At 43.2% G+C, this 25,434-nt stretch overlaps 3 protein-coding genes across 3 annotated transcripts in view; 2 read left to right on the plus strand and 1 right to left on the minus strand.

The window, feature by feature from the left end:
• LOC136434602 (calmodulin-4-like) overlaps positions 1 to 25,434 on the plus strand; it is a 129,095-nt gene that overhangs the window by 62,687 nt on the left and 40,974 nt on the right. The gene's annotated exons all lie outside the window — the stretch shown is intronic.
• LOC136434244 (progestin and adipoQ receptor family member 3-like) lies at positions 515 to 5,684 on the plus strand. The gene is made up of 6 exons (XM_066426976.1): positions 515 to 662; positions 1,413 to 1,575; positions 2,253 to 2,408; positions 3,069 to 3,272; positions 4,186 to 4,276; positions 5,138 to 5,684. The coding sequence occupies exons 1-6, from the start codon at positions 598 to 600 to the stop codon at positions 5,257 to 5,259; spliced, it is 801 nt and encodes a 266-aa protein (XP_066283073.1). The 5' UTR covers positions 515 to 597; the 3' UTR covers positions 5,260 to 5,684.
• Positions 11,508 to 24,865, minus strand: LOC136434596 (pyrethroid hydrolase Ces2e-like). Its single transcript, XM_066427489.1, has 7 exons — positions 22,923 to 24,865; positions 22,409 to 22,621; positions 21,668 to 21,930; positions 14,436 to 14,674; positions 13,679 to 13,819; positions 13,020 to 13,222; positions 11,508 to 12,562 (listed from the first exon to the last, which is right to left on the minus strand). The coding sequence occupies exons 1-7, from the start codon at positions 23,318 to 23,320 to the stop codon at positions 12,265 to 12,267; spliced, it is 1,755 nt and encodes a 584-aa protein (XP_066283586.1). The 5' UTR covers positions 23,321 to 24,865; the 3' UTR covers positions 11,508 to 12,264.

A 25,434-nucleotide genomic window follows, 5' to 3' on the forward strand; every position in this document is an offset into this window, starting at 1 on the left:
TGAAAAAATATTAAGAGCACCACAGATCATTGTGACACGTGATGCAAGAGTAAACGGACGTTCTAAAAATGACTGTCAAGTAGGGACAATCGGAAAGTTGGCACTTTCCCAGTCCGTTTCTGTCAGTGTGTGTGTGTGTGTGTCTTTGTGTCTGTGTGTGTGTCTGTGCGTGCGTGCGTTTGTGTGTCTGTGTGTGTGTGTGTTTGTGTTTGTGTGTGTCTCTATGTGCTTGTGTTTCTCTGTGTGTGTCTGTGTGTGTGAGTGTGTGTGTGTGTATGTGTCTGCGTGCGTGTGAGTGTGTGTATGAGTGTGTGTGTGTGTGTATGTATCTGTGTGTGTGTGTCTGTGTGTGTGTGTGTGTTAGCATGTGTGTGTGGGGGGGGTCGTTTGGTGTGTGTGTGTGTATGTGTGTGTATGTGTGCGTGTGTGTGTGTGTGTGTGTGTGCGTGTGAGTGTGTGTGTATGAGTGTGTGTGTGTGTGTGTGTGTGTGTATGTATCTGTGTGTGTGTGTTGAACAACCTTTAAGCAAGCATGTTGTACACATTTTAGGCCAAAGACTCCAGCTCTTCACACACCTGCCCTGGTGGCTACAGCAGATGGAGTGTCCCTACGTCACAGATGGCTACCGCAACAACCTGTCTTACCAACAGTGTTTGATGAGGTAGTGCTGAATCTAACATTGACATTAGCTTCGTGTTCATTTCACCCCTTCACGTGAGTGAAATGTTGTTTTTGACGTGTCTGTCCGTATGTGTGTCCGTCCACACTGCAGTACTGAATGTCGTGTTATGCTTAGGTCCCAATCAGGAAAAAGGTAGTTAATGGGCTTTTTTTTTTCACTTTCGGGCGTGACCCCTGCATTATGGCCCCGTGGGACATCCTGCGGCTGCCGGGCTATTTAGGGCCAGGCTGGGATACCGAATCATTCTAACTAGGACATAAAATAAACGCAGGACCCTGTACCATATAGACGCCATGGGCTAATCGTGCGAACACCGAAAGGTTACCCATCTGTTCAAAAACAAAGAATGCAACCTTCTTCGCGCAATTCGGGGATGACCGACCCGTTACTTCACGAAGACGTTATTTTACGAACACGTGATTTTCACGAACTTGTATCTACACAAACAGCTTAACTTGACTCCGTGACTTCACGAACCCGTGATATCACGAACATGCGACATCACAAACACGTGACTTTACAAACACGAAATTCACGAACACCTTACGCCGCTCCCGGGATTAGAACCCGCGCCAATCCCGATCCGCACGGCTTGGGAAATCAACACGCTAACCACTAGGCTAAAAGGTCCGGACCAGTTAGACTGGTCAGTTAGTGGAGGTTGATCCCCACTGTTACAACCTGATTCCACTCCTGAAAGTATGTGTGTTTTCTATGTCTTGATTTAAGCATGTTCCAACTCCACAACGAGACGGTAAACATCTGGACCCACTTCCTGCCCGCTGTTCTGTGTCTCCCGCTGGCGTGGTACGACATCACCGTCAGCGTGCCTGGTATCCATGGCAACCGTGCAGATTACGTCACCATGGCAATATTCCACCTTAGCTGTCTGGTAAGAGTACAATTGGTCTAGTAGTACTGGTATTACCCATGGGGGTTAAGGACCTAATGACACAATTGCAAATAGGTCAATCAGTCAAGGTAAAAGAGAAAGAAAGAGAGGTTAGACCGCGGGCATCGTATGGGCTGTAAAACGGCAGCAACGTTATACATAACATTTCGCATTTCGGTAGTGCATGAAAAATTATATAATGCATAGTGTATGAAAAATTATATAATTCATATGTGGATATTAGATATCATGGAACTCTATACTTCAGTAATGTGGTTGGTTAGCATGAGAGTCATCCTAGTTAGTTCCATGGCTCCCATAGCCCCCTTCACAAACCTAGTAGTTGATGAAATGCGTATTCAGTTTGAATTCATTAGGTGTAATGAATATTGGTAGGAAATAATGAATATTGAAAGGTATATTCATATTTCCTTTTTCAAATATTTTGGAGAATATCAAATCAATGATTAAAATAGACTGGTTCTTGTCAATTGAAGGTTTTAACCATAATAGACCCACAATATCTTAGCTATTGTGATATTGTTTGTTTGTTTGAAATCTTTGTTTGTTCATGAGAAGCCCAAATCGACACGCAGGCCGATTTTCATTGAGGTCAGATAAAATATAATAGAGATACACAGTCCCTTTTTGTTTGTTTCTTTGTGTCAACACCACAGATTATCTTTTGGGCGTCGGTCTACTTTCACGTCTTCAACGCCCAGGGCTGCCGCTGTGTATATGAGCAGTGTTTGGGTGTGGACCTCTGGGGAATAGGGGTGGCTACCTGTTGCTATGCCGTAGTATATATTAACTACGCCTTCTGTTGTTCTTTGGTAGGTTACTATGTATTTGCAGTTATAGAAAACTACAAAAAATAAGTATGAGAAGACGTTAGGAGGCTCAAAATCAACAGTGACATTTTGATTTCCAAGACCTACCCACATAAAGAAATATTATCACAATCTACGCATAGATTCTGGAATAGTATGCTGGCCAAAATATGCGGAAACTCAAAGACATACACGCAGTCACACTAAAAACTAAAAGAATCTTCTGTTGACACAATTGCCTGGAATGTATTGAGAGAAGGGAGAAATGACCATTTGTCACCGCAATTTTGGCACCTCTGACCTTCATTTCCCATCACTCTGTGGTGAACGTGACAAGCACATGGAACATGTGTAACTGTGAAGCACAATCAGACAGACAAACAAGAACCAGCAAAACAGTACCTCCCGTCTCTCGGGTAGGCAATGACAACTTGGAGGTAGTGGAGGGCGGTACAAACATACTATGACGTTTGAGTAATTGCTGACGTCACATAATCGTAAGGTCACGTGTCATAAACGATTGATCATATAAACCTGAAGAAGGCAGTAGTAGAAAATGATTTTTCCTTTGTTGTGTTCGAGCGCAGTATGGCTGTCTAATGACATTGTTCTCTCACTGACTGCAGTACAATATTCTTAACCTTTCTTTCTAAACGATCGCAGTGGTGGCAGATATTCTACTTAAGTTGGATCGGGTGTCTGATCACGTGGTACTCCGTCATCTGGCTCCATCCTAGGATGGTGTCCAGCTGGCTGCCGATGGAGAGACGTTTGCTGGCCTACGCGCCGCTGTTCGTCGTGCTGATGGGAGCTTTGTTCCTTCACCCTTTGATCCTCAACCGGCACTGGCCGAATAACCTTGCTCAGGTAATGATACGGTCACATTTCCACAAACCGGGGCCCGGCCGGACAGTTTGCGGGAACGAAAAGTATGACATAAAAGACAACAAAGCTCACAAACATACAAAAATATCAATCATAAGCATGATTTGTGTATATTTCTTGACATACACTTTCCTTTTCCGTTCCTGCAAACGCCCCGGCCGGGCCCCGGTTTGGAAATGTGCCCGTAGCATTAGGATATCCTCTTTCGAGATTTTGAAAGAAACTGTCTGCAAAGCCCAGGATTTCTGCAAGCAAATGTGGGGTATTCTTTCCGGGTCACGAATGTTTCTAAGACAACAAGAGGCTCTTGAGTTATGCTGACTACAGAAGTGCGGAAACACAAACAGACAAACAAACAAACAAACAAACAAACACACACACAGACACACCCAAAACTATATCTCCATTTTTCATGCAGATAATTAGATGCACTCAACATCAAAATGGAATAGTCCGATGACACCACCATGCAGCGCTAGCAAGCGGAAGCTGGAGATATTGCAGCACATATTGTTGGTGACCGATCACATCATTAGGCAAAATGAAAAGAATCTAACATTATAAAAGATTTGTCAAACAAGCAAGAATTGGCAAAGCAATCGTTTCTATTTGCAGGGCTCCAAATTCCTTTCTGATAAAAGGTACACTGGTTCAAAGGTTACATTGCTTTTGCTGATTTAAAGAATATTCTGTATACTAGTGTACAATAATACACTATAGCCAACAAAAATATCTAGGTGCACTGGTACACCCACAGTAAAGAATTAGGTGCACAGTCCCAATTTTGGGTGCACAAAAGTGCATATGCGCCCAGCTGCAGTATTTCTACCCCTGATTTGAATAATGTACCGTAGCGATCCCTTCATGTATTGACTACTATCTCTTCTTCGTACAGATTTTCGCTCTTCACTGGATGCAGCCATTCGCCATCCTCGTATTTGGGGTTGTTGTATTCTCACTGAAGATCCCAGAACGTTGGTGGCCAGGTAAGGTCACCTTCAGATCACACAGCTTTATTTGCAACTGTGAAAATTTGTGGAATGTACGTGCATGCACTATTGTATTGTCTATTGACCCATATACGTTTTAAGGTTGAACGTCCTCAGCGACAGTTATTTCTGGTAACATCATTTTTGTTGGTGTTTGACAATAAGGCCACGTTGATTTGATTACATGGATAACATTCTCTGGGAACCCCAAAACTGGTGCAGGCGTGCGAGTAAAAAAAAATTGTAAAAAAAAAGTTGCCTTCATTATAAAATCTGCGTGGTCAGGAAGGATGTACAAAACTAAACACACAGAGTATATACCGAATAATCTTCTTCTTTCTTTTTTACTTTCACATCATCTTTTTTACTTAAGAATTGACTTTGCCATTCTACATCTAGCATCCTTTTTCCTTTTTTTTCAATTCTCAACATATTTTCTTATTCTACAGCTGCTTTGTATGATTTACAGTATGGCTGAAATATGGCCGTTTTTTGGAAACGGACGGAAATTGATGCGCGCGCGGATGTCATCCATACAATCAAATCAACAATGTCTAATGATAGCTAGAATGATCGTACTAATAAAAGAATATAAGGACGATCAAAATTCGTATTTTGTTGTTGTTGCTGCTGTGTTGAATGGAAGTTTGTTGATATGTATTCAAACGTTCACTCTCATTTCTTAGTGTGCGATCTCTTCAAAGGAAAAATATTAGTACACTTTTATCCTTTTTGGTACTCTTTGTTTCTCTTGAGACAAAATATCTGTAAACATCAAATCAAACAACAATGACAAACATACAATAGTACTAAGTACCCACCTTTTAACAAGTTTTCCCCGTTATCGTCTTTTTTCAGGCCTTTTCAACATCTGGGGGCACAGTCATCAGTGGTGGCATATAATCATCGTAGTACTGCAGCTATTCTTACGGCGTGGCACCATCAACTCTATCCAAATGGAGCTACACACCATGTGTTAATTAAAAATCTAGATATCTTATTTTAGATCCGGGAAGTTACTTTCAGTGTTTATAGCACCAGGTGTAATTTTGATTTCTTGGACATAACCAAAAGTTTCTACCAAGGCGACATGCATTTCCAGCGATATCTTCCACATCCCTAAGGGCAATTTCAAACTTGACTGGTTTTACTTGCAATTGGGGGCACCACTGCAGTGTGAAAAATGCTGTTCCAAACGTGATTAATCTACGAGTAATAGCCCGTCTCAGTCCGGTCATGTTTGGGACCGCAATGTTGACACTGTTACAGAAACACCTAACGTTAACGTAATATGACCTATTTACGTGCAGAACCTAGTTACGTCCGGTTTGGCTCATGTCCACTTGTCGCGGTGTATTATGCCAAAGCCTGTTCTCATGAGCAATAAAGAACGTCATAAGTATGATCCTTAGCCATCTCTCTCTATTATACAAAACAATGAAAAAGGTTTACGTCCAGCGAAATAACAGAATAAACTCCTGAACCAGTAACAAACGGATTTGGTCCAGCTGGGATTAGGGTTTTGTAAGATCTTTCTGTTTTGAAGGGAGTTGTTTACAGGCATCGGTTTTCTGTTTTCCCTATCAAATTATGATGCTGCAGTACCGGTGCGCACATAACTGAAGCACCTCAAAACTGTGAACTTAAAACATTGTTGGACTCAACTTTTAATTTACCAGTACCATTTTAACCAAACATTTCCCTAGCAATTTCTGCAGAAAATTGTTCATATTCTCAGATTTATAAAACAATACACCACAAAGTAACGCATATTGCTTCGTGATCAGTATTTGGCATGAGTCACTTACTTTTGATTTCAGTTTAAAAGGCTTCAGGGCCAGTGTGTGGGTGTGGGATCTGCCATCCGTGATCCGAAGAATATGTCGATTTTGTGTGGGCATGGGCCCTGTCATCCGTTATGCAAAGAATATATCGATTTTTTTGTCTGCCATTGTGCAGGACGGAGAACATATAAAGACGACAGCATTTAAATTCATTTCATATTTATCTTAGCTGAAGGGTTTACATCAAAATATTGTACATTAAAGGACGAAAACGCAGAGCTTTATCCATCCTAAGTCCGGACCTGATCCTCTCTTGATGTCCCACGCGTGGTTGTACGTGCACTGTTAACTAGTCTGGACCGGCCACGCCCTTATACCCTACACTTGAGTTGAGAATGCAGTTGTGACCAGACCGATCGCGAGTGTCGTGTATGTACTCCCGTCGACAACAATGCGTATAGATTTTATCACAAGAGTGTAAGGTAGCGGACGGAGCTGCATCACTGAGCCCACAGTGCATGCTATATGAATGAAATCGACAATACAGGGGAAAATGAAGAAAAAAACTTAGGGGACAGCTCAACCTCAATAAAGGGGCATAACTCAAATTTCGAGTCATAACTTCCTCTCCAAGCAGAGGATGGGTTCCGGCAGGTTTTTGACGTGTTTTTAGGCGTTTTTGTCGGCCTTTCTACTTTTTCATTTTTTCTCTCTATAAACCCAACCTCGTTGGGCCGACAAAACGCCTAAAAACACGTCAAAAACCTGCCGGAACCCATCCTCTGCTTGGAGAGTGCCATTCTACTAGACGGTGATCGCTCTGCGACCTCGCTGAGGCCTAAGTTGAATTTGTGTAGCCCATAATTTGAATGCTGCTAAAATGTAAAAGTAAGACTAAAAAGACAATAACAAAACACACAAATCTTTAAAAAAAAACACTTTCTTTTTAATTTGGAAAGTCGCTGGGTGCTCTGTCTCCATCTTAGTAAAATGGAGGTGTAAACGTTTTAATCATATCACTGTCCACCAGATGACAAGTCATTATTATCATTTTCCTTTGCGCGGCGCTCTTTTGACCATTAGTAAGTCATTTTTATAGTCTGCATGCCACTATAAGTCCTCAGTATGTTTGACACGTTTATTAGCATGTAGATATAACTGTAAGAATAGCATGAAATCTTATTACTGGTAGTTTTATTTTCTAAACCTATAAAGTAACTTAAAGTGACACTACCCATAATGTAACATTGAAGATCATCTAAAGCTTTGTACAATTTTAGCATAGATATCACTACTTACTATCACCAGTTAACGTTAAAACGTCCAGTCATCAGTAGCACTGGTGTGTTGCTGATGCATTGTTAATCCTTATTACCGTTTTATCTTTTCATTAACCGTCCGTGCAGGTTTACATGTCATTGGGTAGTCCTGGTTTAGACCCACCCCAGAGGCCCCGGATCCATAGAGGTGACCAGTCGTACCTTCTTCGTCCTGATCCTTACCATAAATCAATTGGGAAATAACTTGTTCTGCACCTTTGTCTTTCTTATTCTCATTGTCATAGGTGAACTTAGAAGAAGCGGATCTTGCTTGCTCATCAATACTGTCACTTTCAAAAACGTCTTCAAAATTGCCAAAATCTTCGTTGTCATTTTCATACATGTTTGTGTATGATGTAGCATCATTCTGTACTACGTCATCGTCATTTTCATATGTATTAATGTCTGTAACAGATACGGAATCAGCCTGCTCCACTTCATCGTCATTTTCATACACATTTATGTCCGGTCCAGATACAGAATTAGTCTGTACCACCTCAGGTTCATTCTCATACACGTCTGATTGTAGTCCAGATTCGGAATCAGCTGTTACTACTTCATTGTCATTTTCATATACATTAGTGTCTGTCCCAGATACACATCTAGAATCAGCTGATTCTATTTCTTTGTCATTTTCATACACATTTATGTCTGGTCCAGATACAGAAGTAGCCTGTACCAATTCACCGTCATTTTCATACACATTTATGTCTAGACCAGATGCTGCTTCATCGTTGGAGTTTGAGCCATGGTTGCTATCAGGTGCTATCATTGTTGAAAATAGCAGAGGTTCCTGATAGAAGATTAGGATCTTTGGTACTTCGCTTATGGAAAATTGCAATGACTGCACAACAAATAAGCAGGGTCCCAACAACACCAATTGAGACATAAATGGGGAAGAGTGTTTTGTCAGCTTCGCTCTTTGTGTTGCAACGTGTAATGGATATTACGGGGCGTACAGATGTTGGTGTTTGAACATCAACACACAGTGGGGCAGACGAAGAGCCAACAGGACTCGCTGCATGGCAGACGTATAGACCAGAATCTGCTGCAGCAATGTTTTTGATGATAGCTATGAAGACCGTACCATTCGTCTCCACAGTCACCCTCCCACCTGAAGCAACAGTTGCATTCAGTCCGGATGGGAGGGTGACTGTGACGTCTGGGGCCGGGATGCCTGAAACGTCACACATCAGAACAAGTGTCTCACCCTGTAACAAATTGAATGGAATGTGTCGTCTTGTCATCTCAAACCTCACAATTCTAGGCTCTTCGCAAATGAGATCCTTAGGGTTTATATCTTTAAGCTTTAAACCCAATAATCTGATGGGACTCTTACATTCTACATCCTCAAATAGTGTCCCTGTCATCTTTTGTCTGACGGGAACCATCCTACAGTCACACTGCCATGGGTTATTCGCAAGTAGTACAGTTGCAATTGATATCAACTCATTATATGCGGACAGTACTTTGATTTGATTGTTGTGAAGCGCCAGTGTCTTTAGTTGGGATAGCTTAGAAAATGTACCAATCTGAATGTTACTTATTTGATTGGAGTCCAGGTTTAAACACTCGAGCTTGATTAAGTTTTCAAATGAACCGGCCTGAATGCTACTTATCTGGTTGTTGGACAAGTTCAGCCATCCGAGGTGGTTTGAAAAAGTATTAGGTTGAATGTCGGTTATCTGGTTAGAGTACAGAAACAAGTAGTAAAGCATGGGTAGATTTAAAAATAAGCTGCGTTGAACGCAAGTTACGTTGTTTGAGGACAGGTCCAAAAAGAAAAGCCGGGGTAGATTTACAAATGACCCGTATTGAATACTAGCTATCTGATTAGAGCGCAGGGACAGATAACCGAGGCAGGGCAGATTTGAAAATACACCAGGTTGAAAGCTTACTATGTGGTTGGAGGACAGGGACAAGTGTCCAAGCTGGAGCAGGTTCGAGAGTGTATCATTCTGAATGTTTGTTATTTCATTTCTATCTAAGGAAATGTATCTGATTTTCAATACGGGTCATTTGTAAATCTACCCCGGCTTTTCTTTTTGGACCTGTCCTCAAACAACGTAACTTGCGTTCGACTGATTTAAGGATACAATGTCGTTGTCCATTAAGTCAAGCCTGGCGGCAGTTGTGGGCAGATCTTGAGGTACACGTCGGAGGTCCTTATTACGACAGTAACAGGATGACAGGCAGTTGTCACACGGTGTGGCTGTTCCACCATCCTTCAAGACCAGCAGCAGAAGAAGCAGAAGTCTCTCCAGTTTGTTGAACATTCTCGTTCTGGAAAAATAGAAATATCATGTATGCAACTAGTAATAAGGCCAAGTTTCTTGCATAACCCTATCTTTACCTGTTAGCAGGCTGATACAGATATGCGTCCTGAAACAGAGAACTTGTCCGTGTCTATACGGTACATATTCACGTGTACTGAACATTGAGAGCAATAGATATGTTACCTACAAACTAGCCCATCTACATTATCAGTGGATTAAAAGTCTCTTTTCGTTGCTGCAACTGGAAATTTTCCCAGCGATCACGTCCTGGGTAATATTTTGATAAGAATTGTCCGAGCTCAACGCATCGGTATATTTTGCTGATACACTTGAAGGAATACACGTAGACTACGTTTAATGCATAATATGATGTAGACAATAACAAACATCCTTCCCTCACAGTGTATCCTATCTCAAGGCCTAGGCTACTTGATTTGTTTATGTTTAACCCGAATGGTTTAAAATTCTGCTCATTATACATTTCACCAATGACACGGCAATGTATCGGTAAGGATCATCGTAGTAGCCAATACTCGTATGCAGGACGTGCATACCTATCGTAATCATGCAAATATGTTGTTTGACTGTACAACAAAAACAGCAATGAAAAAAAGAAAACTTATCAGCGTATCTCGTTCAATCTTAATTAAAAGACAGGTTGTGTCGCTACATTGTCAGCACGCTACAGTACTTTTCGTTACATGACCAGTCTTTTCGCTACATAGCACAAAGTTCTTTCGCTACATGGTGCAAGTTCTTTTGCTACATGGTTAGTTTCTTCTCTACATTTGAATGGACTTTTTATGGGGTAATGTAAGTTACATCGTTCGACGGGACTACCCTATACGAGACGGGGCCGGGCCCAAAGCGACATGCCCCGGGGACAGCCAGCAGGATTCGCCGCGGCATTATGGCATGCAGCGAAACGACTGTAGCGAACTGACAATGTAGCGAAATAACCGGTTACCTTTCTCTCAGGTTAGAAAGGTCCATAGTACTAAAGTGAAAGGCAGGCTAACCTGTTTTGAGGAATGCTCGTTGGCCAATAGTCGACTCTTCGCAGACAGATGAAACGGTTGGCTAGCTCGGAATGGTTTCGTCTCGGTTAAGGACAGACCCTACTCGCAGCTTGGTTAGGTAGTGGCTCGATGGGAGAAGGCCTTAGACGTCTTGCCTCGAAAAAGGACGATCCAAAAGTTTGGATATGATCTAGTTCCCGTTAACTTGAGTGTTGATACAAATACGTGTATAGGCGTACACGACATACACTCCCACCATACACCACTAGCTCCCAACTGCACTGGTAGTCACTCAGCTGAACATGGGTATAAGGGCGTGGGAGGCCTAGACTCGTTAACAGTGCATGTACCAACACATGCTGCACATCAAAAGAGGATTGAATCCAGTCTTATGCCCGTCTAAGTCCCACCTCCCCTCATGGTTCTTTGTTCTGCAATACTTTGATGTATACCTATCAGCTTCGGCAAAACGAAATGAAAATTGTTTTTTTATGTTATCTCGCTGCGGATGCAGACAAAATGGAAAGACTTTCCGGATTACAGTGCACGTGTCAGTATCCACACCCACACACTGGCTCCGAAACTTCCACACCAAAAGGTCTGGATTACTTTGTGTGTTTTTGTTGTTGTGTGACTCTAAGACTGTAGACATTTCTCTGACATGGCAACAACAGAACCGTTTGAGAAAAGTGGCACTGGTAAGCTAAAGTTTTCAGCGCTGTTATTCAAATAACCAGTCTTGGGGTGTTCTGATTACTAAAGTAGTATTGCATGGGAATGGCAGAAAGCCGATATAAAGAAAAGTCATAATCCCAGATGGACCAAAGGACTGTGAGGAATACAGAGCATGTTTTCCTAAAGTTTGATTCAGTGAAATAAGGCTATGAAATATCCTTAGACACAATATGGATTCTTTGATGACTTAAGATATTCTCCAACAGAGTAGAGAAAGGCCGAGAGAAAAAAAAATGCAATTTTCAAGTACCAGTCTGAGAGAAGACGGTTTGATACGTTGTTAGATTATACGTTTTTTCAGCATTTTAATCCTTGTGCTCCTGACGTTTTTTTATGTATATTCACTATTATTTGGTGGCTTAAGCTAAGCTTGCAAGCACAATGAATAATTACAGTTTTACATAGAGATTTATATACTGCATATCCACAGAAGGGTGTTCATTTTTTAACCATGATCATCGTCATTAGCATCGTCTTTCAGTTCGATCTGACACAAATTAGAACGAACACTTCAAATTAAAATAGAATCACAAAATTCAGATTTTGATATCACGCCTGATCACAGATTCAGAACTGCCACATTTGGAACTACAATGTAAAAGACATATCTTACTTTAGCTGTACAGGTGAAAATCTGCCCAATGCCATGTTATACTACAGTATGTTTTCTGAATGGCCCATACCATAAGACTACAGAATAAGTACTACAAATAAATCTGTCCGGATTTCTAGCTTATGTGTTATGCCATGAGGTGGTTTACGCGGTACACATTACAAAAAAGAAAGAGACAAACAATGAAAGAAACAAATGTACTTGAAAGATTCAGGAACATCACTTTCATAATGATATGACTATTTGATAAAACACAGCGCTAGGGCAATCGCACAAACACGCCACATGGCCTCTCTCGGGAGAACTGCAGGGGACGCACTGACCCCTGGTTCACAAACAGACTGGGGAATGGACTCTAGTGCCGGCGCTACCTCTGTCCAAAAATAGATCTTCTTGGGCCTGAGGTTACTGCTTATGTCGTCTCCGGTCATGTTAGTCTTCAGCGTCAGGTACTGTTTTGTGGTTGGCTGTCCAAAGCGGGGTACGTACTGTGGCCAGTCGGTAGGCAGGTCCGACGAAGACGGCAGCATTGGGTTGCTGGCAAAAAAACAAAGAGAAAAAAACATCATAATGTCGTAAGATCACAGGAAGCAGACATCTATTCGCGCATTGATTTTTGTCTGCTTTCGAAAATAAATTTTGATCCTATCCGGTGATGTTCAATATGAGAAGAATGCAGCGAAATGGGCAAAGACGTAATGTGGTAGCCTTGAGCGTAGTTGGCATAATGAGTAATACTCGACCACCAGTGTCAATGTCTGCACTTATCAAATACAGATCTAGAGTTGAAAAACCTGGTGGCATCTGTGATTGGAAGTTGCTGGTCAGCAAGATTTCCAACACTGTACATATTTTGAAAATCAAAGTCGGTAAGTTGCACCCTGCTTCGATGAGCTTCGATAAGATCAGAAGAGCAAACTGGAGCTAGAATAGGATGCCATGCAACTCCCTGTAAAGTCTTGAATGTGTAAGAGACACTTAACATCCAACTCACCCCGTCTTAGCGAAGTTAGTCCAATACTTAATCATAGTCCGACTCAGATCCCCCTCTTCCACGCTCAGACTATCGGGGTCGTTGCCGCGCAAGTCCGGGAAGAGGAAGTACAACTCTTGGCCATGTGACGCCTCCACATACTCAGGCAGGGCGGAAAACGATGGACGGTGGGTGAACAGGTACATGTAGGTCGGGTGGTTACGCTGAAAAATACAGTTTTACAGAAGGATTAAGTCTGGAAGAGTCTGAAACAATAGTAAAGTAATTGTCTACTTCTGTCCTTTGACAGGATCCCGGACCGTGTCTCGGAGTCTCTCCTCCTGACCTTACAGGATTGATTCTGATATCTTCACTAAACTATGCCAATGTAGACTTTAACATTGCTTATCGTTATATAAGTGATATCATTAAACAACAACATGAACCTGGTTTCCAAACCAATTATTACAATAGCTTCCGAGTCTCCTCTCTGCTCGGGAGCTATGATAGGTTTGGATACCAGGCTACAATAACATGAATCTCGTTTGTATGAACTCACGCAATACAATCACATACGGATTAGGCGTACACACTCAACAAGCATAGCACGCCATATGGTAACATAGTGTTAAACCATAGGTGGCGTGCCTTCTATACTACTTCTGTTAGAATGTACCAACCTGTGAGTATAGGTTTGCCTTTTGTACGGTGTTGGCCAGATACTCGAAGTCACCGTACATCTGTGCGAAGGCTCGGCGGAGGACCTCGGGATCGGTCTCCTCCCAAACTCCGTATTCGTACATTGCTGCCTCCATGACCATCTGTGTTGTGTGAAAGTATTCAAATTCATATCATAAGAAGTTAACTGTTGAAAAGAAAGGTTCTGTTGAAACAAATGGACTTGTAGACTGTGTTACCATTACTGTGTTTTTCGTATGTTACAGGTAACACTACGTCGAAACGGGTCTATATACATGAGGTCACACGGCAATGTTAACGTATTGAGAGCAAGCAATCAAAGCTAGTACTGGTTTAATTTTGGCTCATTCATCGGAAAAACTATTCCAGCTACCCACTGCAATTCTTAAAACAACGCTATACTAGTCTTGTTAAGGGATTTAGTTAAAGAGTAAAGTATACAAAAGTAGGCGACATTCTCTTTCTTAGAAAAACATTAAAGTTAGCACCTGCAATTATTATCAATTTAATGGTTCCTTGTACTTTAGGATCATCGTATCATTGTTGATAAGGAATTTTATACTAGGCGAAAACGTTTGTTGCATAGAAATTACCATACATATTTTTTGCACAAAAAGTACCAGACTTATTTCATCACAAAAGTTACCAGACTCACTTTTATCACTAAAGCTAACAGACGTATAATTATCTTCTTCACAAAAATGAACATGGTTTTTTTGTAAATCTTATTTATTGTACCTGTGTGTTTTTGGGGTAGGTCGGGAAAAGAGAGGAGTTCAGGTAGTACTGGAAACTCTGCCTATCCACGATGTGGGACGCCGGGGCGCCATCCCCCACCTCTCCGCCGCCCTCGTCGTTGTTGCACCCGATGAGAAGCTGACGGCCGTCCAGCGGTGCTGACTTCAAGTAGCGAGCTGGCTCTTCTGGTAGGAAATCGCCGTCAATCACGGGCAGCCAGACTCTTCTGGTGAAGTTGCCTGACACGTGAGATGAAAATATGAGCAGACTTAGGCTATTAATGGCACTTCTACGCTTCAAATAAATATGAGCAATCCACTGTAAATGTACACAATGCTTCAACGAATTTTCATTGGCTCTTAATGAAGTCCTCTTTCAGCTGAACGTAGACTCAGACCCTCTACCAACGGGGTAATTACAGGTTTGCGTAGCGAAACCTGTGTAGGATCCGTCGGGTTGTGTTTTGGCCGCCATCTTGAATTGTGACGACACAGATCGCCATTTTGTGATCGACGTCATTTTGTCGTCGGCTTGCGTGGGGGCCGCCAGACTCCGTGGCGCGCGGATGGGTTTGCAGAAAAAGCTGGGCTGTCTACCTGGCCTGGCTAGCTGGCCTGTCTACCTGGCCTGTCTACCACGTCAGGCTAGCAACCCAGAAACTCAGAAACTCAGAAACCCCCATTCATATCCCCACAAATTGTGAGGCCCTAGTGCAGTCGCGCCCCCTAGCGGAACGTTTCCAAAGCACACCCGTTAGAAGGGCAGTGATTTCTAATAGCGCATGCGTGTAGTACCGGGTCAACAGCATTAAAACTTCTTTTCTTTGAAAAATTTGGTGCCTTTCTGTCATTTTCGAGGTGTATGTGATAGGTCAGGCTTTCTTCTCATTGATTTTAGCCCAAAACCTGTGTTTTTGAAGTGTCGGGAGACCGCCAGGGGAAGTAGTCCCAAGGGATGTGATCAGGTTGATTCTTGGAGACTGGAGGTCAAAGGTTATGTTTTCGTCTGTTAGCGGCCATTTAAAGTTTAAAGTGCTGTTTGGAAATTGGCAGAAATGGTTTTTTGGACACATTAGGATGTGGGCTGTCCTGTCAAGGTGAGTTTTGGTGGACATTTAGTCATGGAGGTGAGATTTTGGCCTCCTTTTCATCTGGTTATCTGAATACAATTCCATACTAGAACGTATTGGGAATGCATGCCCTGAAGTGACCCCGAGTTACCTAATCTTGTTCCACCCCCCATGGCCCTCATAAGCCAAATGGGCCTTACCTCCCCCTGACTTCCTGACATATGATAGCCTAACACATGACAGGCTCATTCAGAGTTCAGACAGCAAAGTTTTATTCACAACAACAACCAAATTACTAGCCTGGTTTCAACCAAGCCCCGTGTCCGCCCGCCGCCTGTAACGGCTATCCACCCACGGAGCTTGGTGGGAAGCGCCTGTAACACGGGAGAAGCCCACAGAGCTGCCTGCCTAGGCCAGACTCTAGTTGCTAAGGATCTATTGCTGTTGCTATCCAGTGATTGACAGCTGCAGATGTCTGATCTGCAGGTGGTAGGAATAGAGTTTCACAGGCCGTTTCTCTGTACTTTGAACACTTTTCGGCAGTCAAGTCTTTTCTTGTTGGATTTTCAAACTTTGTTTTTGATGTGGGAGAAACTGACATTGTCTGCCTCTAAAGGAACAGATAAACTAAGTACTAGGTTTAAAATCCCTTTAACCGGCTTGGATACATCTCATTTCTCACCCTCCCAACATCTGGATCTCATTTCCCATCCCTTTCTCCCCGTCTGCCTGTGGTGCCAGTTGTGACAGGTAACAGACATGATAACAAGGTGGTTTCTATGGCAATGGGAGCCTAGCTGAAATCCTGCCCTATGATTGGTGTTACCATTTTTGATAACGGCTCCCCAGCCTTAGAGAGAGCAGCGCACAAACTCCGCGGGGAGGGGAGAGAAACCCCCGGACAGCTGGAGTTTGAGTGATACAGACTACCAAATTACAAGTCATTTCTCTTTCTCGCCCTCCCTTCCTGTGGTAACATGGAGGCTGAACGGCGGAACTGGTGTACAGCATTCAAAGAAAAGTTTATTGGGAAAGTTAGGCCTCACCCAACGAAATCGTGCTTACTTTGGACGGGTGGGAAAACGACTGCATCCCGTGGACGGGTGCGCTATGGATTTATCTTTGTACCTTGGTTGCCTGGAATAGGCCGGTTACGAAGACGTAAGAAGTGGTCTGCCCACAAAGTCAAGTACATTGTAGAGACAGGCCGGTTTGACACTCAAGGTCTCCACGTGTCACATCGTTGTCATGTTTCCACTTGTGTCAATTTCAATCATTTATCCTTGGAGCCAGCTCATGTGAACAATAATCGTAAGCGATGTTTGTCACGAGGCCGTTGCCATGGTGAGCACAGAGGATACCCCCCTTGTATCTTTGAATAACAGGTAAGCAATGTAATAGGGCTGCAACAGTTCTACACAGTTTGGTTGTAGGTTCAGTTCAATCAGTCTTCATCTGACCAGTCGGTTGGCGGCTCTTGATCAGGTGCGCGGGTATATGAGTGGTCACCCGTTGTCCGTGGACGTGCTGTCTTCCTTGTTGACTTGCGCCTAAATCCCCCCTCATCTCCACCTTTCTCACTTTTGTATGTCCCGAGTTCCCGCTTCTCGTTGTATGCTTGGAATAGCTGAATCCTCTTTGTTTTGATCCTTTTTCGATTTGCCATCTCCATCTTGTAGGGTGCCCGTTGAGTGTGTTGGAATATAGTACCGGGTCAACAGCATTAAAACTTCTTTTCTTTGAAAAATTTTGTGCCTTTCTGTCATTTTCGAGGTGTATGTGATAGGTCAGGCTTTCTTCTCATTGATTTTAGCCCAAAACCTGTGTTTTTGAAGTGTCGGGAGACCGCCAGGGGAAGTAGTCCCAAGGGGTGTGATCAGGTTGATTCTTGGAGACTGGAGGTCAAAGGTTATGTTTTCGTCTGTTAGCGGCCATTTAAAGTTTAAAGTGCTGTTTGGAAATTGGCAGAAATGGTTTTTTGGACACATTAGGATGTGGGCTGTCCTGTCAAGGTGAGTTTTGGTGGACATTTAGTCATGGAGGTGAGATTTTGGCCTCCTTTTCATCTGGTTATCTGAATACAATTCCATACTAGAACGTATTGGGAATGCATGCCCTACGCTGGGCGCGTCACAGCACACGCCGATCGTCATTCGAAACCGCGATTTTCGTCCCCTCTTCTTGATTCCTACGAAGTTTACATGAATTGCTTCATCGTCTGAAAACGAACAGGTTGTTCCCATTCTATCGCCCTTTGTTTATGTTATCCAAAGGAACTCTCGAAAACTGCATTTAGCGAAGTCGCAGACGTCGCTGATCGCCATCTTACTTCACGTGACCATGTTCTTCAAGCTTGCTTCACTGGAGGGCGCTGTTTCAGAGTAGAGTAGAGTTGCCTCTGAATACATCGTTGTTGACAGGTTGTATCAATATCTAACTTGGAGCCACCATTTTACGTCTCTTCCGGCTCCAGCGTAGACACCCTTCCCTAACCCGTGTCTCCCAGTTTACAGGGGCATCCCGGAATTGAGTATCAAACCCAACTTGTGTGAATCTCAATGCGTAAGTTGTGGGACAGGGTGAAGTTGCGAACACAACGATACTAACAGTTTAGATAAACAAAGGAACCATGTGTCTTACGGTTGGGCCGGCTGTAGGCGGGACGCGGACCGGAATATGTAACGTTCATACCACGTGGCTGTCGGCGGACGTTGACAGACTAAAAATTCATACATTTCCGGTCCATGTTTACCGTCTGCTTTGAATCAAGGCTATCTAAACAAACTATCTTAATACCCAAATAGGTATCTTAACACGCAAGAAGGCTAAGTTTTTGGAAAATAAACATGCCTTGCAACGATTATGGTGTATCTATGGTATATCTTTTCATTGATAAATTGATATCTGATACAATGTTACACTATAATACGTTCTGTTTCTAACCTCTTTATTTTTTATTGAAATAAGGTGAATGCAGAGTTGTTGAACCTACAAGCACGACAAAACAATGTCTGGACGCTGAGATGACAATGACCTTCATCCTTGATCCTTGATACGGCCGTATCTGTCCTGCCCTGTCCAGAAAGTGGCCACGATCGGTGTATATTTCACAGTGTGCTGATTACACGGAACATAACGTAAACGGACAGTGAACAGGCCTAGGGTTCCTTGTTTTATCTAATACATAGAAGAAATCTTTATTGACACGACAAAAGTACAGCGACTTTCGTGTGGTCTTCTACAACTATACATGCAAAACAAGAAACAATGGTATACAAAATGATTAACCTCAGTACATGTATATGGATACTTCACTACTAGGGGGGGGGGGGTCGAATGCAGAGTTGATGTATGTAAGTCTGCTTACACTTTCATGTCCATTTCATACCAGTCTCAGGCACGAGTGCCATGTTTATTATCAGCTTCTGCCAGAAGGTGATAATAAACATGGCACTCGTGCCTGAAACGGACGTGTCTACGTCTGTCTGTGCGTGCGTGCGTGCGTGCAACTTTGCTGTGATGGAGATATAATCCGTCGTGTTGGTTGACAGATGGTTCAGGCGCCGGTGACAACATTCCCATGTCTTCAAATTACACGGGTAATCATTTACAGGGGCAAAGAGTAGACCGTTGTATACTGCCAGTCTGTACCTTACCTGGCATGTGGTAACTTGGCGCCACTATAATCCCAAGTACGTAGAAACCTGACCCCAACCCTGTGCGTTTATTTCATAACAGCTTGTGGGCCGGTTGAACGAATAAACAAAAAAGATGGGAGACATTCGTCAGAAGTAGACCAGAATGACAATGAGAGACGTACGTCAGAAGTTGACAAAATTGACTATATCTTTCTAGCATGTACCATGTATACATATATGTTTCTATAAAACGTTTTGACAGTCCGACGTATCCACGTTATCATAAGTAGCGCAGGCATTAAAAGCCTGGAGTTTTCGTTCAGAATTCAAAGTCAAATTAAACCAAACAGGAAAGATATTTGCTGTGATAATCACCAATAACAATATTGCAAAGACCGCAAGGAAAGATTGTGCCCCGATTTCTTTTCAGCAAACTGCAGGAGACTCATACGGTATTTGTGTACGGCAAATTACGAAATTGCTCCATGCAACAGATGAGAACACACAGAGCGCAAAGGTAATAGTTAGGCCATGTGAGACCTGGGTCACAGTGTCAGCTAACTGCCAGGGGGGTAGGGAGGGTTCATTATTTGATTCACATAAGGACATTGTTATCTTACAGCCACACAAGAACAAAAGTATTAAACTGAATCAAATCTTTAAATACTAACAGGCACAAATTCAAGCAATCGTTACAATGAAATGGAAAGTCAAGTTTATAAACAGTTGGGAAACTGGGAATCAGAATCACATTTTTTAGATTTTTGAAAAGAACACACATAATGCTCTCAACTCAAACAGTTCCAGTACTACAATGAAAAGGAAAGGAACATTTTAGTAACTCACAGTTAAAAAATCCCAGTTTAAAATCTGTATGTAATATTTTGAGACCACGGGGATGAATTGTAAAAGAGAAACTTCGTGGTAGTGGCCAGGTTCTGAAAACAGATAGGACATGTACGAAGCTTGTTTACAGGTCATTCTGCTTCAATATAATACTTTTTATCTTTTTTATAATACTAGTATGATGTGCTGAAAACAATATCTTTGATTCATATTGATAGAAAGAGGATCTTCGGGGATGTGGCCATGTTCTAAAACAGTTAGGCCATGGCTGAGGCCTTTCTATGCGAAAATAGTGAAGCTCCCCCACTCGGAGTCTAGAAAGCCCATTGTGGGAGAAGCTTCCCTATTTTTTCATAGAAAGGCCTCAGCCATGGCCTAACTATTACAAAGCATACAGGTTTGCGGGTCTGCGTTATAATGCTGGATATTGGCGCAGACGATATAGAGGAACTTGTTGCTTCGTAACTATGGGATTGATTTCAGTTCAGTGACAAGAAGGCGGGGCCTCGCCCAGGCTTTCTGGCGTGGTGACCGGGGGGTGACCTGGTGCACATCCTGGGACAGCTGTCCTGGGACGTCCCCGGCGGACGTACTATAAATTGGAACAACATACGGCCTGCAGGCACAGCGCCCTGCCTGGGTTAAACTTTGCTACATAAAAAGCTGTTGTTTCAAAGCAGACGGTAAACATGAACCGGAAGTATCAGTAATTTTTAGTCTGTCAGCCATGTGGTACATACGCCGGTCCGCGTTCAGAGGCAACTGAAACAGCGCCCTCCAGTGAAGCAAGCTTGAAGAACATGGTCACGTGAAGTAAGATGGCGATCGGCGACGTCTGTGACTTCGGTAATGCAGTTTTCGAGAGTTCCTTTGGATAGCATAAACAAAGGGCGATAGAATCATGAGATGGTAACAACAGGTTCGTTTTCAGACGATGAAGCAATTCATGTAAACTTCGTAGGAATCAAGAAGAAGGGACGAAAATCGCGGTTTCGAATAACGATCGGCGTGTGCTATGCCGCGCCCAGAGTAATGGGTGTGCTTTGGAAACGTTCCGCTAGGGGGCACGGCTGCACTGGGGCCTCACAATTTGTGGGGATATGAATGGGGGTTTCTGAGTTTCTGAGTTTTTGGGTTGCTAGCCTGACGTGGTAGACAGGCCAGGTAGACAGGCCAGCTAGCCAGGCCAGGTAGACAGCCCAGCTTTTTCCGCAAACCCGCGCGCGGATGATTTGTTATGGTTCCTTCTCTTCACCCAACGCCACCTCGCCCCCACCATACCACGTGTAGCTTGACACAAATAACCTCCTTGGTGGGCCTGACATAGGTTTACACTCAGGCGTAACAACAACAAAGACAGCGACCTAACAGAACACCCATTTGGGTGGAGTAAGTGACTTGTCCCCTGTGTGTAGATCTGCCAGCCTATAATTGGGAGGGTTTTTTTGGGGGGTCGCTAACGTTCTCTCTATTTCTAACAAATCGGCAAACAACTATCACTCATTCAACTCAAATAAAAGGAAAAATTCAATACCAATTCATATTCATAAAAAGACCCAGTAAACGCTAAACAGACATAGCAAACCTGAAGTATATGTGGCACAAATACTTAACTCTAGTTTGTAAAGCTTTTCTACTCCATTCATCTAAAAAAGCCTGAGAGATACAAACAGTCATACCGGTAAACACAGCAGCGGCTTGCGTCAGATCGTCGGCGTCCATGTCCATCAGGGCCGAGACCATCCCCGTTGGGTCCTCCGTCCCACAGCCGAGGTACTCGCACAGCTTCCTAGCGGCTGCGAGGGGGTTGTAGTTGATGGCTCCGGGCGTCATGGCAACGCCGCTCTGGCAAATGGCCCGCTGGAACAAGCCTGTCGTCTTGGGAGATATCAGCTGCATGCTGACAGCCATGCCGCCTGCACTCTCCCCGAAGATGGTTACTCTAGGGCGATAGAGAATTGAAAAAGATGGTAAATAGACCCAATTCCTAATCCAATACTGGTCCAATTTTGAGATGCGTTCTCGCGAGAGGACATTCCAGCGGGATCGCGCGCATCACTTTTCACGCCCTCTTTTGAATGGCGCTCTGCGGAGGTCAAATGCACTGCAGCGGGCTCATCTCGAAATGCAGACTGGAAAACTTAACAATTCGCACCTGCTTCTTTTTGTTTTTCAGTGTTATCATCGGAGCGGGCATGATACAAGATCACATTTTTGCAACGCGACGCAATGCGGTGGTTTTAATGTTCGCGGTTTTCATGGTCAGTTCTTCGCCGCGAACTTAAAACCACCGCGAATGTTTTTACCCCCTGTCTACTATTGTCTCAAACGCGAACTTAAAACCACCGTGAACACTCAATTTTCTATCTACCGCAACATTACAACCACGCGAACTTAAATGCATTTACAGTATTAGTCACCTGTTAGGGTCCCCGCCGAAGTTGGCGATGTTGTCCTTGACCCAGACGATGGCTGCCCGCTGGTCCATGAGCCCGTAGTTCCCCGGGGAGCTCCGGTCTCCCGTACTCAGGAACCCGAACACGTTCAGTCGGTAGTTCAGCGTCACCACGATGATGTCACCTCTGGTGGCTAACCACTTGCCGTTGAACGACAGCGCGGTGTCAAAGTTGAATCTTCGGGGGGGGGGGGGGAATATCAGCTTCTTTCATTAAAACTGTTTTTCAAATCATGCTGTTTCACAGTAACGACAATAAGATGTATCCCTCAACTCAGTGTGTGATATACGGGGTCAATCACAACTTAATAAGCAGAATTACGGCAAAAGTCTGCCCCCTCCCAGAAATACTTACGTTTCACGTATGTTAACGTACGGACAAACACAGATGGACTTGAAACATGCCGGAAAATATGTAGGTAGAGGTTCCCCTCCCCTTCCCCCCCCCCCCCCCCAGGCAATCCCGACACACAACATACCTTCCGCCATGGATGTAAACCATGACCGCCATGCTCTGACTCTGAGTTGCGTTCGAGCCATTGACAGGTACATAGATGTTCAAAAACAGGCAGTCCTCCGACACTGGTCCGAAGCTTGTCCTCGTCTGCATGCACGAGTTTCCGAACGTCGACGCGTTCCTCACGCCTTGCCATGGCTGGGCGGGCTGGGGCGGCTTGAAACGGAGAGGGCCGGTGGGGGGAGCCGCGTAGGGAACGCCGAGGTATTCTTCAATTGTCGTGCCGTCGAACGCGACCGTTATGCCCGATACGCGTCCCAAACGTGTTGTCCGAGTTGGGTAGGCGTCCTGGGCATTCACACAGAGCGACAACGCTGCGAAAATTAAGCTTAAAGATGCAATTAAAGCCATCTTAGTCATGCTGTAATGGTAGTTTAAACCGGTGTGATCCAGTATGTTCGTCGTAGCCACTCCCTAAGGTGTGACGGGTCACTGTCCTTGTCCAACAAGTTAGCTAAGGTCATACCTATTAGACAGATATTTAGACCCAGAGGTTCGAGAGAAGCAACAATGTTACGGAGCGTTTTAGAAAGAGCCTTAAGTATGCCGTAGACAATGAGACTATAAGACTAAAAGGTCAGCATTGAAGGTTTAAGGTATGCTGACGACGAAAACACATTCATTACCAACGTAACAAACACAAGCAATGGCAACGTAAACACATGCAGTGACTACCTAGGTAAATGCACAGACAACCTCAAGCAATGCGACCATTTCATTTCATTTCTTTATTTAACCAGAAGACACATGTACACTCAGGTCTCTTGACCAGTGACAGCTTAGTATGCATGTACGCGTGAGACAACTTGGTATGCCAATAAGTCAGCTTGCGCCCCTGGCATATTGTCAAAGTTGTTTACAGGTGTGCCAACCCACTAGCAACCTTAGACTAAAAACTCTGAATCGGTATGATATGTATACTTAAGTTAAACATTTGAAGACCAAGGACACCCTTTATCCCATTGTACCGTGTTCACGTACATCGACAACACTTGTATTTGCTTGCATGAAATCAGGAACACCGGCGTTTGAAGCTTCCGCTTCAAGGTCAAGCCTTGGTGTCTACAACGTCCTTCAAACGCCCGACTTGCACGGAACGCTGCGCTGGTCGTACGTGACGAAAACTAGCTGCAAGCCCTTAGGGCCCCCTTCACACTTAGCTTAGCTTACACAATGACAAATCATGTGGGAGGTCACAATGGAGAGAAATGGGGGTATACTATTCATTCGATCAAATCGGATCAGGTAGATCCACAAGCATTTAAACCATGATTATGTACTACGCATTTTCTGCATTAAGTTACTCAAAGAATCTATCTACATGTGTGTTCGTATACGTTGCCATATTGTCTGATTGTATTCTCTCCCAATGTTAGCCCTTAGAATAAATAGACATTCCCTAGTTGGGCAACTCTGTCCATGTAACAACATTTGAATGCCGAAGGATGTGAACATCAGAAATTACATAATTAATGAGACAGCTTGCCATGACCACGTGCAGTACCAAAGTAAAGAACTTGACATCGGTATATGAATGAAATCGACAATACAGGAGAAAATGAAGAAAAAAACGTAGGGGACAGCTCGACCTCAATAAAGGGGCATAACTCAAATTTCGAGCCATAACTATCAAAAGCCTGCATTCCACTAGACGGTGATCGCTCTGACTCCTTGCTGCGGCCTAAGTTGGATTTGTGAAGCCCATAATTTGAATGCTATCAAAAATGTAAAAGTAAGACTAAAAAACAATAACAAAACACACAAATCTTTAAAAAATGCATTTTTTTAATTTGGAAAGTCGTTGGGTGCTCTGTCTCCACCTTAGTAAAATGGAGGTGTAAACGTTTTAATTATATCACTGTCCTCTAGATGATAAGCCATTATTATCATTTTCTTTTGACCATTAGTAAATCACTACCATTAGTAAAGTAAGTGACACTACCCATGATGTAACATTGAAGAACATCTAAAGCTTTGTAAAATTTTAGTATAGATGTAATTTTTTAAACTACTTACTATCACCAGTTAACGTTAAGACTTCCACTCAGTAGCAGTGGTGTATTGCTGATGCATTGTTAATCCTTATGACGTTGAGCCGGTGGGTATATTATTATAGGTGAAATAAGGCTAAAATATCCTTTGATACAATGGATTCTTTGATGGCTTAAGATATTCTCCGATAGAGTAGAAAAACGGCCGAGAAAAAAATAATCCCTTTTTCTAAAGTACCAATCTGAGAGAATACGTTGTTAGGTTATTTTTTCATCATTTTGATCCTTGTGCTGCTGACGTTTTTATGTATATTTTCTGGTATATATGCAGAGTTTCTATAGAAGGGCTTACATACCATGATCATCGTCACTAGCATCATCTTTTACTACGATTCCCGACATTTGAAGATACAAATTACAGCGAACACTTCAAAAATAAAATCACTAAATTCGGATTTTGATATCACGCCTAGTCTGATCACA

The sequence above is a fragment of the Branchiostoma lanceolatum genome, chromosome 5 (assembly GCF_035083965.1).
Source record: "Branchiostoma lanceolatum isolate klBraLanc5 chromosome 5, klBraLanc5.hap2, whole genome shotgun sequence".
Lineage (NCBI taxonomy): Eukaryota > Metazoa > Chordata > Leptocardii > Amphioxiformes > Branchiostomatidae > Branchiostoma > Branchiostoma lanceolatum.